Source organism: Suillus clintonianus, assembly GCF_016758775.1.
Source record: "Suillus clintonianus strain FC179 chromosome Unknown DEU56scaffold_66, whole genome shotgun sequence".
NCBI classification, from domain to species: domain Eukaryota; kingdom Fungi; phylum Basidiomycota; class Agaricomycetes; order Boletales; family Suillaceae; genus Suillus; species Suillus clintonianus.
This window is the reverse complement of record NW_024539290.1, coordinates 18,621-33,959: the sequence shown is the minus strand read 5'-3', so window position 1 is coordinate 33,959 and position 15,339 is coordinate 18,621. Positions and strand designations below refer to the sequence as shown.

Sequence of the window (15,339 nt, the reverse complement as noted above, 5' to 3'; positions counted from 1 at the left end):
AATTGCAGCTACGGTCAACAATAACAAGTACATAGACCTATCAGAACCTAAACCAAAAATTCGCAAATGATGCATGAATGAATGTAAGCTACAGAGGGAGACTCTACTTGTGATTTCCAACCAACAACTTTACTGACTTCACAGAAGAGCATTCTCCATTCATTGAGTTTAGAGACGGGGACGATGGTGGTCTGGCGTAAGAGGGAGGGATCGAAGACGGTCGTCGAGGGGAAGGTTCGGTGTCAACTGGTGATACAATCATGGCCAGCGAAGGTGAAAGTGCCTGCTGTACCGTACGAGCACCTGTGCTGGCAGATGGGAGAACAGGGGTTTGGGGAAGGCGCCGTTGCTTGGGTGATCTCGGCTCCGAGGTGTCTTGTGGAGCGTCGTCCGCATACTTTCGCTTCTTGCTCGAGTGTGGCGACTGCGGGCGGGATTGCCAAGGCGGGGGAGGTGGGACATGATGTCCGTTCGCTGACGGCTGCCTTGCAAGCTCATAAACAGGTGTTGGCGGTGTAGGAAGTGGCATAGGAGCGCTGTGGATATGCGAATGTCGATGGTGCGTAGAAGGGCCAGGTTCGCTACTGTGCGGCATTGTATGCGTTGGAGTGCTCCGGGAAGCCTGCGCGCTGCCGTTAACGAGATCAGGCTGACCCGGCGAAAATCGTATGAGTTCCACAAATAGTGTCTGCGTGTATGGGGGTAACATCTTCGTGTAAACAACATCTTTGCTGAAGGTGTCAAGCATTGCGCTCGTATTGACATATGTGTCTGGATCTTGGTTATCTGCTCATCTGTTAGCATGAGTAATACGTTAAATGAAATTTTACTGACCAACGTGCTTTACGCGGACTTCCGAATAGATGTATGGTCGGCTCCTACGCAAACAGCACAGCGGGCACATAAATCGATTATTACCGCCGGCGTTGGCCTCTATAGGGAAGAAGACGCAGCCAGAGTGGTAATGTCTTCTGCAAGCGTCACATTCAACGGTTGGATAATTGAGGAGGTATGGTGTGCGACCGCGGCATATGCAGCGCGTGCCATCCAGCCAATCCTTGTCGACATCCTGGCCAAAAGTGAACTTTGGCCTTCGCCTCTTCTTGATCCGGATAGCTGGAGGTTGACCGGCGAGGATGCGATGCAGACCAGCGAGGTCGAGACCGTATGAGACATCGCGAGTTGGAGACACGGCGAACTGGATCTTATACAATTTGCGCATGTAGTGGCGCACCTGAGGAATGTATTCGGCGCGTTTGTTGCCGGCTTGCGAGGCATACGTCAAGAACGTGCCGATGACTGAGCACAGACGATCTATCCGACGGACAATGATCTCCAGCTGCTTCCAGGCATCCGAGTAATTTTTGGTTATTGAAGGTGCTTTAAGGAGGATGGTCGGCAGAAAACAGAAATGCCAACTGCGTTCCTTATGGATGGCACCATTCCAGTGATGATGATCGCAGAAAGGGCATGAACCACCGTTAGCTGCGCAAACGCCATGGAACCTTGCAAAGCAATGGTCGCACTGAACTGCGTCGGAGTGAGTTCCGGGTGGAGGGGGGCGAACGGGAGTGGTGCAGATGCAGGTGAAGTACTCGTCAATGGGGGGTTGGTCATCCTCCTGTCTCGTTGACTCTTCAACATCATTCAGGATCTCACGGCCATGAGCGCATTCATGCTGCGGACAATACCACGGCAGATCTTCTAACCATTCTTGATGGCGAGTGAGCTGATCATCCAGCTTCTCGAAGACGGGTAGCGAGAACATGGTGAGATGCTCTCGGGCGTAGGATTTCCACTTCCGCATCATCGCAAATACGTCTGTGTCTTCTCGATGCTGGTAACGATGCTGGAGAATCGATTCACATCGATTCTCGAGATCCAAAGCAAACTCGGCGGTCTGCTTCAAATCTCTGATCGCAGGAATGCTGAAATCTTTTTCAGCACGAGCGACGAAACGCATGACTTCCGAAATCCTAGGCTTGAGTCCTGGACCGTCGGGGGATATCCAGGCCTTCGCCTGTTTCTCGAAATCCTTGGCCTTGCTGCGCGCGGACATCAGCCGGTCATAGATTGTGACATCGATAGGGATGGTGGAGTCTATCTCAAGGAATTCGTCCAGCTCCTCAATGGTCTTGTGCGGCTGGTCCAATACCTGCCTCGCCCGCTCTTCCCAGTCATCCCCAGCTTGTTGACGAGAATCTAGGGTTTGTATAAACTGGTTTTCGAGAGGAACGCTGCAGGCACGAGCGCGGGTCAAAAGCCCACGAATGTCTTCCAGTGTAGCTGACGCATCCTCCGCCTTCTCCTCCATCTCCCTAAGGAGTTGCTCCCGAGACACAAGCTTCTCTACTTCGAGAATTTCATCAAGGTGGACGTTGATGGATGATGCGCCGAGGAGCAGCCGCTCGCAATCAGCTATGAAGGTGTCCCGGCTGGCCGCTGAATTGGCAGAATTGAGCAACGCTGAGGCTTTGCATCGAATATCTTCCGCTTGTTCAGCCAATGTACGGAGGGTTCCCATCTCCGGGGCTTCAAACCCGAGGGTTTGCACCTCCATCAGGAGAGCATAAAGGTCGTTGAGCCCACGGTCGGGCTTATCTCCCGGGTCACGGTCATCAAACTCAGCGTTTTTCGCTTCGTGCAAAGGCGGGCGGCCACGTGAACGGCGGGTGAGTTTGCGACCTTGCTTGCGGCTAATGAACGCATTGGCAGCCTCCAACCACTCATTGCCACGGTTGACGCATTTGCGGAGGGCGGCAATTTCAGGGAGGTGGTAATTAATACGTTCGCCTTCAGCAAGGAGCGCGCGAAGAGAGCGTAACGACGGAAGGTCACTTTCCATAAGAACCTTGTTGAATTTGGCTCGCCATTTGCCAGGGATGGCTGCGCGCTCAACGACTTTCCCAAGAGTGTCGAGAAGGTCGCCGTCACAAAAACGTTTCCTGAGCGTCAATTCTTCTGGTGAATGGTCGCATAGCTGATCCATGTGATCAACGCAGACAATCTCGCTCTTGCAATGACAGGTGATCTGCGAGAGGTAGCAGAAGGCTTTGCAGATTGTGCATTGGTATTGATCTTCAGGGCGGTCCTCTTCTTCGATACGCTCACAAACGCCACGCTCACGAGCCAGCTGGCGAGCTGCGAGCTCACGCTCAATCATTTCCTCGAGACTCGACTGCAGCCTTCAGAAAAAAAAATGAGTTACACAAAATAATTCATTAATTATTTCGATGCTTACCATAACGCAGTTTTAATAGACTGAGATTGTTGCGTAATCGTTACGAGAAGTTCATCATGGGAAAAGACCGGCAGCTTTTTGTGTTCACGGTAACGTTGAACACAGTCACGACCAAAAGGCAACCAGTCTGGGAGCGCAAAATTGACGGCCTCGTTGAAATTGAACTGCCATAAAACTCAGTCGAGATGCGATCGATCAAAAACGTACAAAACGCACCCCGTGATTGAATCCTGCATGGTATGCTTTCGGAAACGTGATGACAAACTCGCCTGCCCGTTGATTGCACGCATACACGCGGACCCCGGCATCAGCGAGACGTTTCGGGTTCATCAACGTTACGAGCTGAAATAGGAGATCGGACTGCGCCTCAAATAGGTCAGGCGCCTCACTCTTGATGGCGGCCTCGAACTTGTCTGCGTCTTCTCCTGGGATACCATACCAGGTCTTGGTTTCACCCCAATGCACTAAGCGGAACGATCAGGAAAAGTAAGTTGCTGCAATGGGACACTACGTACTGAAGTTGATGCTGTAAGTATAATGATCCTGATGCAGTTGGATCAGTGCTTATGACTGAAACGTATCACGACGGACACACCTCGTTATGCCAACAAAATGTCGAGAAGACCATGCCAACGTATGTCCAAGGGACGGTCATACCAGAAATATCAGACTTGATGTATCTGAGAAGGGAGTCTGGAAGAATGGGCATGTTGTTCAGATTCCAAGGGTCCTTCGAGGCAGGTTCCAGTGGATGTGTCTCTAGGGTGGGCATGGCACTAGGCGAGGAAAAAAAACGTTGAACGTTAATTTAAACGGTGAAAAAACTCAGAAAATCCTCCCACCTGCCATGCGTAGTCGAATGTACATCGGCACCATATTCAATCTCCACAGTTTCATTCGGTGACTGTACAAGGCGCCAAAATTCATTCTCCACATCATACTCAGATATCAGCGTGCTCCCAACGTAATTCACCGTAGGGTCATTGAGATCCGCGGCCGATGGAGACGATGGAGGATGAGAGGTCCACCACCTTCTGCGGAACTCAAGATCGCGCGCCTGGAAACTCGAAAGACTGTGTTCCTCTCCCTCATCAAAGCCAAAATCACCACCAGTGCCAAAAAGACAGATGTGGCAAAACCACTGCCCTTTCGGAATGGTGGCCAAAGGGGGGTCAAGACAAAAAATATGAAATCCTGTAGTCATAAGGTCAAACGCGTGTATATTGAGGCTATAGAACAAACAAACCACAATCACATCCATCGCACAGCAACATTTTTTCGTCCTGATTCTTCTTCTGGCAAATTTCGCAGGACAGCTGGACAAGTGTGAGTCTATAGAAAGGGAGGCGTGCAATAATACGTACTTCCAAGGTGCGCTTGTACTCGTCGTCGGGCTGAGGTGAAACCGACCCCGGAGATAACCGATTGAGAACCTCCATAGATTTCCGCGTGGCTGGGCGGTGTTCACGGTTAGATATTGACTAACCGGGTGCATTCACTAGCTTACGAGTCATTTCTTGAGATGCTACTCTTGCTCCGCGCTTCATAGTGGTGCTCTCCGGTCGAGGCCCGCTACGTTCCTTATAATCACCCTCATCAGGGGGCTCCGATAATGGGCTAGATGTAGAAGTAAGCGGGCTGGAAGGTGGGGAACCACGCTCGCGAGGAGATGTCAAAGGATGTGTGGCGGTCTGGATATTCATATGGGTTTTCAACTGCGGATCGCGCGCTGCAGTCGGAGATGTGGAAAGGGTTGGTGAATTCCGAACACAGTCGCAGAAATGCTCATAAGGCAAGATAACTCGTGTATAAGAATTCTTGATCTGCGTCGATAGTCCAGGGATGCCACGGTAACCGAGGAGCGCCCCGAGGTCCCCCCACTTCTTGTTTTTAGTCACCTATGAGACTATTCAGGCACTGGCTACGCTATAATGGAGGATCACGCACTGCCTCATAGCCACCGAGTTTCTGGACCTCTTTGCGGAGCAACCACAGGTCTAGGGGCTTGTGGTTGATGGTGGGCACGGATACACGAGGGTTGCCTTGTTGTTTGTGGAAACGGTAGAGCTGCTCCAAAAAATTGACCTTCGCACGAGATGAGGCCTCGATAGAGTTAAGGCGCTGCAGCCGAGTCTTGAAACGAAATGTCTGATACATAATTTATTAGAGCCACCCTCATAAAGAAAATTACTACGTCACAAAGAAAAATATACAAACCTCGCTATCGGTGACACAGGGCATTTTCCAACCAACGGGAGGAATGATCTTGCAGATGCCATAATTGCTCGCCTTTTCTGAGATGGAGCGGATGTAAGCCATAGGGTCTTTGAACTCATCTGACGTCGGGTAAAAAACTGGGCAGTCTTCTAAACCAAATGGACGGGGTTTAGAGCGCATGGGCTGCGTTCGAGGACTCGACGTTTTGACTGTAGATAAGTCTAACGTGGGTGAGACAGAGATGGGAATGCCATCTCCAGAAAAATTGTCGGTCGACTCCTGCGGTGTCGCATCATCATTATCGTGTGATGTCACGTGGTTTTGCAGGGCAGCCAGAGCATGTGTCTTGGATTTACGTGGGGCGCGTTTGGTGCTACTGGATGCGCTCTGCTGTGATGTTCCGGGCTGGGAAGGAGAAAGAATTTCCTCCTGAGTGGCTATTGGGACTGCACCTTCTACCGGAATTGACAGACAAGAAGTGAATGTAGCAGGCTGTTTATTCGAAAATACGGTCGGCAAGGCGTCTGAGGAGCGTGGGGCGCTGCTTTGCGCAGGCGTTCGGGGAGAGCGACCTCGACGCGAAGGCGATCCCCGCGAAGAATTCGGAGGAGAAACGGTCTGCATAAAGCAGCAGATGAGCGATAATAATTGTTATCGTCGAGGAGGAGGAGGAGTTATTGTGAGTGAAAGCTGCAGACTTCCGAAGGTCCTGAATTCTAATGTGTGGGAGCGGGCATTGAAATTGTGCACTGAGTTATCGTGTTGCCTTGTTGCTTCTGCGTGGGAATATTAGGGTATATTCGCGGAGTTTGGTGGAAAGCCTCCGTTCCACCTTAGCGGAAATACTTTTAGCTGTTCCTCTGATTTCAACCTCCACATTCCTTGCACACTACACTCCACGGTGAACCACATATCCTACGTGCATCAAAATTTAAATATTATGCATGAAACATGCCTATTTTGCACACAGGCGCCCAAGATACGCTTAGATCATTCACTGTGGAAATGTTGATCCAGATGAACTTGCCACCGATACGGAAGTCTTCCGAAGACTACCAAATACAGCCCTGTGGCCAGATGGAGCTGAGGGGGGGAAAGATCGAGAGCAGTGCGCTTCAACAAAAGAATACTTGATTAAATCCATGCGCTGATGCTTTCATATTCCCCCTGCTTTGTAGCCGTATTCAAAATCCAGCGTCCTTTAATGCGCGCCAGACAACAGGCAGTAGAACGACATATTACAACACCGATCTCGAGCAGATCGGATCTGCCTTCAATAATATTACTTGTGCGAGGCATCCGTTACACGCTTTTATGTACATGGCTTCTCCATGAACCTTCAGGCTAGGCATATTATGTGCTCCAGCACACGCCGCCCATGTGCCATTCTGTCACCATTAATATCGAGGTTCATCTGTATGTCAAGTCTTGCCTGAACCACGTTCGAACTTACATGCACCAGCTGGCAGCCGTAAAACCTTTTCTTTGCTGCCTTTCGCCGTTTGTCGGCTTGTGGCTCAAAGAGCGAACAAAATGGTACTTGCTGTGGGACAGCCGGACTAGCAACTGACAGTGGCCTAAACGGGTGTTCTTTGTTTCTGCGTATTATTTTTAGCACCCAAAGACAAAGACGCTGAAGAGCCACTAGTCGTATTGGTTTTCTGCATAATCGAGAAATATGTGGCACCATCCCAAAGGCGGACGGTTCATGTGAATTATTTGGGTTCAGATAAGTAAGCCTCGATCCCGCTGAGCAGTCTTCAAAATTTTGGCACACGGTACGTCCCTTCTGCTAATCAAGACGGTGGAATGACTAATTCTAATTCTATTTAGCTCTCGAGCTTACTCCATTTCCTGCTTGTGCTTCAAATAGTGGCGAACCAGAACAACATACCGTATCTCCGTTGGATGTGGCTCGTGTGTTCTTCAAAGGACGAACGTTTTCCCTTTATCATTCTCCATGCAGCTACGTCTGTTTTGCATCCTCCAGAACGCTGGACCACAGTCTGGTATGACTATGTCTCTGACATCCACTTTCTGTGTCCGAGCTCCCGATGTCATCTGATTATCGGGGTATTCATGATATTAATAGCCGCCCACACTACTTCTAGTTGCGAGAATCAAACCGACTACCCACGAGTTTGCCCGCTTCGTTGTCCAGGCCCGCGACATATTTATCTGCGTTCTCGCGAGCGAAGTTGGCAAATAGCCAAGGTAAAATCTGGGCGCGTTTAAAGGAACGTAATATTGTGGACCCGCCGAGGGTAGTACCACTCCGGCTGGCAAGAAGGTTGCATTCCTGTTGCGTGGCCGCTTCTGCCTGGGTCTTCTTAACACCTCCAAACACACGCCGTGCATGTCAGCTGTGCATTCCGTAATCCCGCATGTTTGTCATGCAAATAAGGTGATTTTCCCCTAAAGTTTAAAAGTCGCGAGTGAACTGAGCGGGTGATTTATGAAGCTCATTCTTCTTCTACAGAAATACAACGATGTCGAGGTAATCGTCGGATAGAATCACCACGTGCGACTATATGGATGAGTTGGGACCTGGAGATTGTGCGAAATTAAATGCCAGTTGGCAGTCTTGGAGTCTGAGAGCCTTGGTTACATCCTGCTACATAAGGCTACAATATCCATAGCGTGCCTGCATTACGATAGTACTAACGATACTCAAGTCTCACGTTGATTGAAATGGTACTCAAATTAAATTGCTCCACAATAAGACTCCGATAGCCGTCAAACTTTGATATCGGATAGGAGATCGGTGATGCTGAGCAGTTTTATTGATTTTAGGCCAGAGATGACTGGCATTGCCATATCTTGAACTGCGAAATCAGGTGAAGCCCCAGCTTGTCCCGATTCTCACTGATTCAATCAAACTAATGTGTGACGTTGCTCACTGGACACGTAGCTGTACGTCGGCACCTATATCCCACTGCATATAAATAGTACACCAAATCACAGATTGGAAATTAACTGAGCCATTAAGGCTGTGTCAGGGTCCCACTTCTTGCTCTGAAAGCTCGAAGCCACGAAATAAACCGTGTCGAAACATGGAAATCCCTCGCCGCGTATATGAGCCACAGTGTGAAAAGCGCCACAATGCCGCATGCGCTCCCGGTGGTCGCGAGTGTCAGGGTGGGTGTGGTCGTGAAGACCTGGTAAGAGAACCCAAGCATGAAATACAGCATACTGCGGAAGAACAGGACCTCCGTGAGCTAAGAACCCACAACAACAGGGTACTCACCCCCACAACATCATCGCATACGGGAGACCGTGTACGGTCGCCACAGCCTTGGTGCCAAATGCAGACCCTGTCATCTTCTTGAGAAATTGGACCTGCAATGTTTTATTGTAGTGATATGCGACAATCGATACGCTATTTGCTCACCGCTGTATCAGCAGATTCCTGCCCATACAACCGATTCTGTCTGGTGAGAAACAGGGACACAACCAACGATCCGACGATGCAAACAATAGAAAGATACGTGCTAATAATTGTGACCGAACCTGGAGACTGGAGACTGACGGAAGGCACGGCCAGAAAGCTGACGTCCACCGCTACCATCACAGTTGACTAATATGATTAAGCAAAAAAAAAGGAGCCGGATAGCGAGAATCGTGGCACGCACATACATTGTGATGCCTGACCATTCACTGCTTAGCTTGCTGTTAAAGTTCTTCCAGCGCGGAGAGTTGATACTGCGGTCGACCCATACTCGTCGGAGTTCTGTCATGTGTGACTGAGGGGCCCCAAACAGCGCAACATTGAATGCCCATGAAAGAGCCAAAATTAGCTTGCTCCTCTTCGTCTTTTTGTAAACAGACTGGTCCGCATCCAGACGGGCAGCAGGGAGCCCGCAAAAGTTGAAAAATTTAGCTCGGGCTGGCAGGAGGCTCAGAAAGGATGTATTGTGGAACGTGTTACTTACTGAAATACCGCATGAACCTGGCTACAAAACAATCACTCCTGGGGCAATAAATATAAAAATGATTATTCTCACCAATGACACAGATAGAGTGGGCGTCAGCGACATCGTCTAGCTTCGAGAATCAGTATTAATGCCTTTAAAAGAACCTTTCGCTTGCCTTGAAGTTGTCCGATCAAATCCAGAATTTTCGATAATTCATCACCGTCGAAGGGCGAGAGTGACACGTCTGTCGTAATAGTTTCTGTACACTCCTTCAGCGACTCGTGTGTGCAATCAAAAGCAATTCGCACCAGCGCTAGCATGCACAACAACTGCTTTGAGTTCCTTGAGCAGCTGCGTGGCTGGCAAATTTTCATTGGGATACATCTCGCAGTGTTGCCTAGGGACTAAGTTAATCCTGCGTTAATCTTGCATGTTCTGTTCCATCACTCTGTGAGAATATTTCACGAACAGAAACTGAATACGTACAATGGCACACTTGCCAGTACTGATGTTCAACAGCATACTCTAGAAACATAAACCATCAAAACACGACAATTGTCCACTACTGAGGGCGCACTGATATGGCTCAGCTTTTCGACACCCTGAACTCCGCAAAAGAGCTTTGTTGTAGGTAGCGGATGGAGCCAGAGAAGCAGGTGCTTGTCATGGTCGACAATATAGTATCTGCAAAATGAAGCTCTGGTCTCTCGGTTCGTTGCCAACTGCACCACGAGCTCGATCTTGTTGCAATCCAGCTGCACCTCGGGGGGCATAAGAGCGAGAAGCCCATCCACACACGAGTCCATGTCGCTCTGGCGTTTGCCCCACAAAATTGAGTCCGTGTAAATACCCTGTTACTAGCAGTAAGAGACCGAGTTTCTTTCGTATTAATTCGGTAATAAATGACATACGCGCGTGGGGTCATGAAAATAGAGCGCTCCCTCTGGGTGTATACAGGATTGCCAGTTTCCGCCCACTTGCTGGCGTTTACTGCGCCCATTTTCACTGAATACACCCAAAAAGAAGATACCACTCACTCTGAATAGTCTCTCATTAGAGCCTCAATCTCAGTGTATTTATTGACGTCGGGATTTCTGTGATCACATCAGTATTGGAATGTAGTCGGAACACTATAACGCACATTGTAGGATATTTATCGTACCGCATCACATCAGAGGGTGTGAATGGCTGGAACTCTCGACTCTGAGACTGGGTTGGTGCAGGAGGTCCTGGAGGTGGCTGTGGGACATAATTAGAGGATGGTGTAGGGGTTGGGACCGGAAATGGTGGATAGGATGCAGGCCTTGGTAATGGTAATGGCGGGCCCTGCGGCTGATGGTTGCTCGGAGGTTGACGTATGGGAGGCTGGCTTGACCCAACAATTCGCTCCGGGTGCCCATCTGGATGAATGCGCTGGAACCGGCGCTTGGATGCGACACTACGTGAGTAGTATAACCGCAAAAGGGTGCGACACAGGTGATGTACAAGTCGCAGCGGGAAAGCAATATGTCGAAACAACACCTTCAGAAACACCCGAAAGCGGTTTATGAGCCTCCGAACGACGGCATCATGCTTGTGCGACATGGTGATGTTAGCAGACAAGTTCAAGACACGAGGCACAGAGCAAAACACCCGAAGCACGGCCTCGGCCCTCTATTATGTTTGATCTATGCAGTAACCTTATTTACAAACTCAATCACGAACTTGCAAGTCAGCTAGCTTGCGTCGTTTAATACTGATGGTCATTCAATTGATGATTCAACATTTGCAGGCCTCATAGCAACACTATAAGCTAGGCAAGTGTGCTTTGATACATCACCATAACCAACTGAAAATTATGTAGTTGCTACTTAGCACCCGGTAGGAAACTGACTGAGCCGAGTCACTATGAAGACCGTATCCAAGATTTTGCTCTGCAAGGCCCGAACCGCGACAGCAGGTTAACCACGTCAAAGCATGGGATTGAGCAAAGGTGGAAGCCGATCATGACACGCACATGCCGTCGTGATTCTCGACCATTGTTCATGGGTTGCTATAAAACTTCTTCCACCGCCGAAAGTCGATGTCACGGGCGACCCACACTCGCTCGGGTGCTACTGCGGGGCCCCAAATCATCCTCGAGCGTCTTAACCTAGACGCCAACCCTTCCATCGCTGCCCGAGTCTTTGGCGTGCTTGCGAATGTTGTTTCAAGGCGGGGTATGTCCGTAGATTGTCGGCTTTGCCACGGTCCAATTACGATTGAGCGCTAATTGCTGAGCTACAGCATGCACAATTGCACGGGCTCTAGGCTCGCATAGAAACGTGCACGGGCGCCGAAAATGACGACTCCTTAGACTGATAGGCTCGTTGGTCTAGACCACCCAGGCAAGGATGGTGACCACGACAGGGCAAAGGCGGGGGTTAAAACGAAACGCTGTGCAAATTGACACAGTACAATGCCGTACTATCCGAAAGGGGCGTGTCACACAGGAAAAGCATATATGAAGGGGTTGCCAAAATCAGGTGAATCGCTCGCCCTTCCCCCAAGTTACCAGCCTCTAGGTAATGTCAAAAAAATCTGAACTTCCGACGCTGATGAAATGACAAACAACTTCAGTAGGCAAAGTTTACCAGCTATCAGTAGTTGGACATCCTTTCGAAATCACTATCCACTTCAGGCCACAGCAGACGATAAGATAAGGCTTCGCCGACGGTGCATCGAATACTCCCAAACAGTACTTGCCGACTCTCTAGCGGAGACACTAGTCATGGCTTCCGGATCGAGACAACCTGCAGCAGCAGCGAATGAATCGATTTTGACACCCATATTGACCTTGAAGGGTCATACAGAGTCCGGTCCATCCATATCCTACTTTCCGGACGGCAAGCGAATTATCAGCGGGTCATGCGATGGGACCGCTCGGCGATGGCACCTAGCATCGGGCGGAAGTACTAGGGTGGCGCGGTTTATTGGTATGCGGCAAGTAGATGCGGTGGCTGTATCAGGGGACGGTCGATGGGTTGTCATGGGTGGTGTATATGGGGAGCTCAGAGTCTGTGAGGTTCAGACGGGGATCGTGAGAACATTTGAAGGCCACTCAGGGAAAATCAACTGCATCGACATCTCCCCAGACAGTACGCTGCTGGCGAGCGGGGCAAACGATTCGACAGTGAAAATACGCAGCTTGGCCACCGGCAATCTTGTAGCTGGTCCATTCAAGAATGATACTTGGGTGGGCGCAGTCCGATTCTCGCAAGGCTCGAATAAGATTGCGGTCATTTCATGTGTGAGGATGTGCGTCTGGGACGTCCAAACACAGAATTTGGATGTCAGGCTGGGGAGATCTCATTTCTTAATGCATCAATCTCCTGTGTTCTGGACTACCGAAGACAAGACCATTGTAACTGCATTCAGCTTCACGGACAACGTCGTCTACCAGAACGGGATCTACGAGTTTGACGCATCTACGCTGGAGCCGGTCGGAATTCCCTTTAAAGGACACACAGATACTATTGATGGTCTAGCACTTTCATCCGATTGTGCTCTCCTCGCCAGTGCTTCTAATGACCAGAGCATCAAACTCTGGGCCTTCAAGTCCCGCCAGCTCCTCGCCTCATTCCACGTTCAGAACCCCCACCACCTTGTCTTCTCGCCCAGCTCGCGTCAACTAGCTTATACGGCCAGTCACAGCAGCGATATCTACTTATGCAACACCCCACCCGAGATCCTTGCTAGCATTCAGCCTGCACATCAAGGGCCTAGAGTGCGCATTCATTCTCATACATATTGCAACTTGTTCATGCATTGACATGTTCTTGCAGGTCAGATTTACACCCCTCGCTGATCTACCCAACGTACGCAATCCCTTTCTTGTTCTCATGTGGATCACTCCATTAACGTCATTATTGCAGTCTGATGCAGCTCGCCATCGTAACCCAGCGATCGACTGGGCTGGGGCCCAAGTACCAGGGGAACTCTCCCGCCGGACGGCATGGCCAACCTCGATAAGCGGCGGATGGACCGAATCCTCGACTGTCAGACACGCCGGAACCTCTCGCATACAACCTGCCGACATGCGGCCGTCTTCTGACATGCAGATGCAACACTACAACCCAGGACTTCAGTCATTGCCTCAGGACCTCCCGTACGCCTACGGAGCACCCCCGATAAATCTCCCCGGCCCACCCATGCTGCCCGTCATAGCTCTTCCCCCTCCATCTCAGAGACCCTCTCCGGTATTACGCTCACAGCTACCCGAGTTACTCCCTTTACCCCGCGAAGTCCCTACCTCCTCTTTCGACACCGACACAGTTCCCCCCGTTCGCAACCATGAACCTAGTGATTCCCCCCCTGAAATGAGGCTCCAAAACCTCACGGCATACATTATCAAGGACGGAGAATTTCCTGTTGCTCGTGGCGGGTTTGGCGAAATCTGGAAATGTACCTATCACAACAATCAGGGATCAATCAAAGTTCGTTGGCTGTGTTGTGGCTGTCTATCTGCCTAAAGTTGATAATTGCGCAGGTTGCAGTGAAAGCATTGCAGGTGTACGCCGATGATCAGCTTGGTCCAGCGAAGACGAAGAAGATCAAGGTCAGTGTCTCGACAAAAGATTGCATCTAATATCACTTACACCAGACGTCACTACTACTTCTTAGAGAATAAAACGTGAACTCAGAATATGCGCAAACCTGAAACATGACAATATTCTCCCCGTTTATGGCTATACATATGGCTTCGGCCCATTTATAGCGATAGTCAGTCCTTGGGCGGAGAATGGAAATCTGACCGCCTATTTGGAGCGTGAGGGTGCAGATCTTGCTCTCGTTAGACGATTCGAGATCGTAAGTCCTCACTTGTATTTCATAATGACTACGGACTAACATTATGGGAATCTCAGCTCAAGGATATCATAGCTGGTCTCCAATATCGTACGTGCTAGTTAGTTAAATCTGGATCAGGAGTCGTAACTATTCCTTGCAGTTCACGCCAACAGTGTCATTCATGGCGACTTCAATGGGGTAAGTTCAGCTTCTCGATGGTTTCGATTTGATTGAGACATAACCTCCAGCCTAATGTGCTCATCCATGGCGATGGTACTGCGTGTGTCGCCGACTTCGGTCTCTCCTTGATGTATTCAGAGGTTATAAGCGCCTCTCAGGCTTCCTGGACGTCCACGCTCAAAGGGAACATGCGATGGATGGCTCCTGAACTGCTTGTACCAGAGCGGGAGGATGGATCTCCAACTCGTCCGAGCAAGCAGAGCGACATATTTTCGTTTGGCGGTATTATGTTGCAGGTGCGTTGTGTAAATTAGACTGTGTAGTGATATCATTAACTCTGCCTGTAGGTTCTCACCAACAAGATTCCCTATTATTACCTGCCGAATGATGCCGCTATTGTCCTATGCATAGCCAGGTCGCAAAAGCCTTCCCGACCTCGTTATCCTGTGCTCCTTGAGAAGTATTGGCAGTTTATCGAGCAATGCTGGTCTACTCTTCCTCGGGACCGTCCATCGACAGAGGGAGCTGACGGAGCGATCAGGAATGAGTTTTACTGGGTGTCCAGATCTCGTTGATTCTTGAACTGTTTTGCATAGAACAATTTGTTGGCAGTACAATCAGATCAATAGTACGATGTACGGTATGCTAGCAGGCTTAGATTGTAGGGTCGTAACTTTGACCGTGTCACATCGCCTCGGAGAGCGTAAAACTTCGACTGGCTCCGAGTGGGCTGGAGCTACAGCGTATGATTAGCCGGTATTGGAGGAGTGTACGCCGCGATTTATCTCATCAACGTCAACCCCAAAGGTGTATACTATATATATAGGGACACATAAACCATATTTCTATTGGTCCGAGATAGTTCAATCATGATTGAGCGCTAAGCTGCAGCACAGCGTGCACATTGCACAGGGCTCTGGGCTTGCATACCAATGTGCACGAGACAACGCCACAAACGACGACTACTTAGACTTAATAGGC

General features: G+C 49.8%; 3 protein-coding genes across 3 annotated transcripts; 1 reads left to right on the top strand and 2 right to left on the bottom strand.

The window, feature by feature from the left end:
• Positions 1 to 20: 20 nt before the first annotated feature.
• DEU56DRAFT_501659 (PLU-1-like protein-domain-containing protein) lies at positions 21 to 6,184 on the bottom strand. Its single transcript, XM_041346524.1, has 12 exons — positions 5,459 to 6,184; positions 5,189 to 5,389; positions 4,749 to 5,139; positions 4,606 to 4,694; positions 4,488 to 4,557; positions 4,084 to 4,435; positions 3,837 to 4,017; positions 3,757 to 3,784; positions 3,458 to 3,705; positions 3,242 to 3,405; positions 835 to 3,185; positions 21 to 786 (listed from the first exon to the last, which is right to left on the bottom strand). The coding sequence occupies exons 1-12, from the start codon at positions 6,080 to 6,082 to the stop codon at positions 104 to 106; spliced, it is 5,382 nt and encodes a 1,793-aa protein (XP_041205724.1). The 5' UTR covers positions 6,083 to 6,184; the 3' UTR covers positions 21 to 103.
• Positions 6,185 to 8,442: 2,258 nt separating this feature from the next.
• Positions 8,443 to 10,956, bottom strand: DEU56DRAFT_915294 (uncharacterized protein; the record flags this gene model as incomplete). The annotated part of the gene is made up of 13 exons (XM_041357723.1): positions 8,443 to 8,650; positions 8,706 to 8,797; positions 8,850 to 9,035; positions 9,091 to 9,344; positions 9,391 to 9,411; positions 9,463 to 9,502; positions 9,537 to 9,631; positions 9,681 to 9,776; positions 9,859 to 9,897; positions 9,950 to 10,223; positions 10,284 to 10,362; positions 10,410 to 10,466; positions 10,514 to 10,956. 13 exons carry the CDS (start codon positions 10,954 to 10,956, stop codon positions 8,443 to 8,445), a joined length of 1,884 nt encoding a protein of 627 aa, XP_041205723.1.
• A 2,107-nt stretch (positions 10,957 to 13,063) lies between these two features.
• Positions 13,064 to 15,153, top strand: DEU56DRAFT_902972 (kinase-like domain-containing protein). Its single transcript, XM_041356616.1, has 10 exons — positions 13,064 to 13,117; positions 13,176 to 13,208; positions 13,266 to 13,826; positions 13,880 to 13,948; positions 14,014 to 14,199; positions 14,256 to 14,286; positions 14,339 to 14,376; positions 14,427 to 14,654; positions 14,706 to 14,915; positions 14,971 to 15,153. The coding sequence occupies exons 3-10, from the start codon at positions 13,428 to 13,430 to the stop codon at positions 15,109 to 15,111; spliced, it is 1,302 nt and encodes a 433-aa protein (XP_041205722.1). The 5' UTR covers positions 13,064 to 13,117; positions 13,176 to 13,208; positions 13,266 to 13,427; the 3' UTR covers positions 15,112 to 15,153.
• Positions 15,154 to 15,339: the final 186 nt, after the last annotated feature.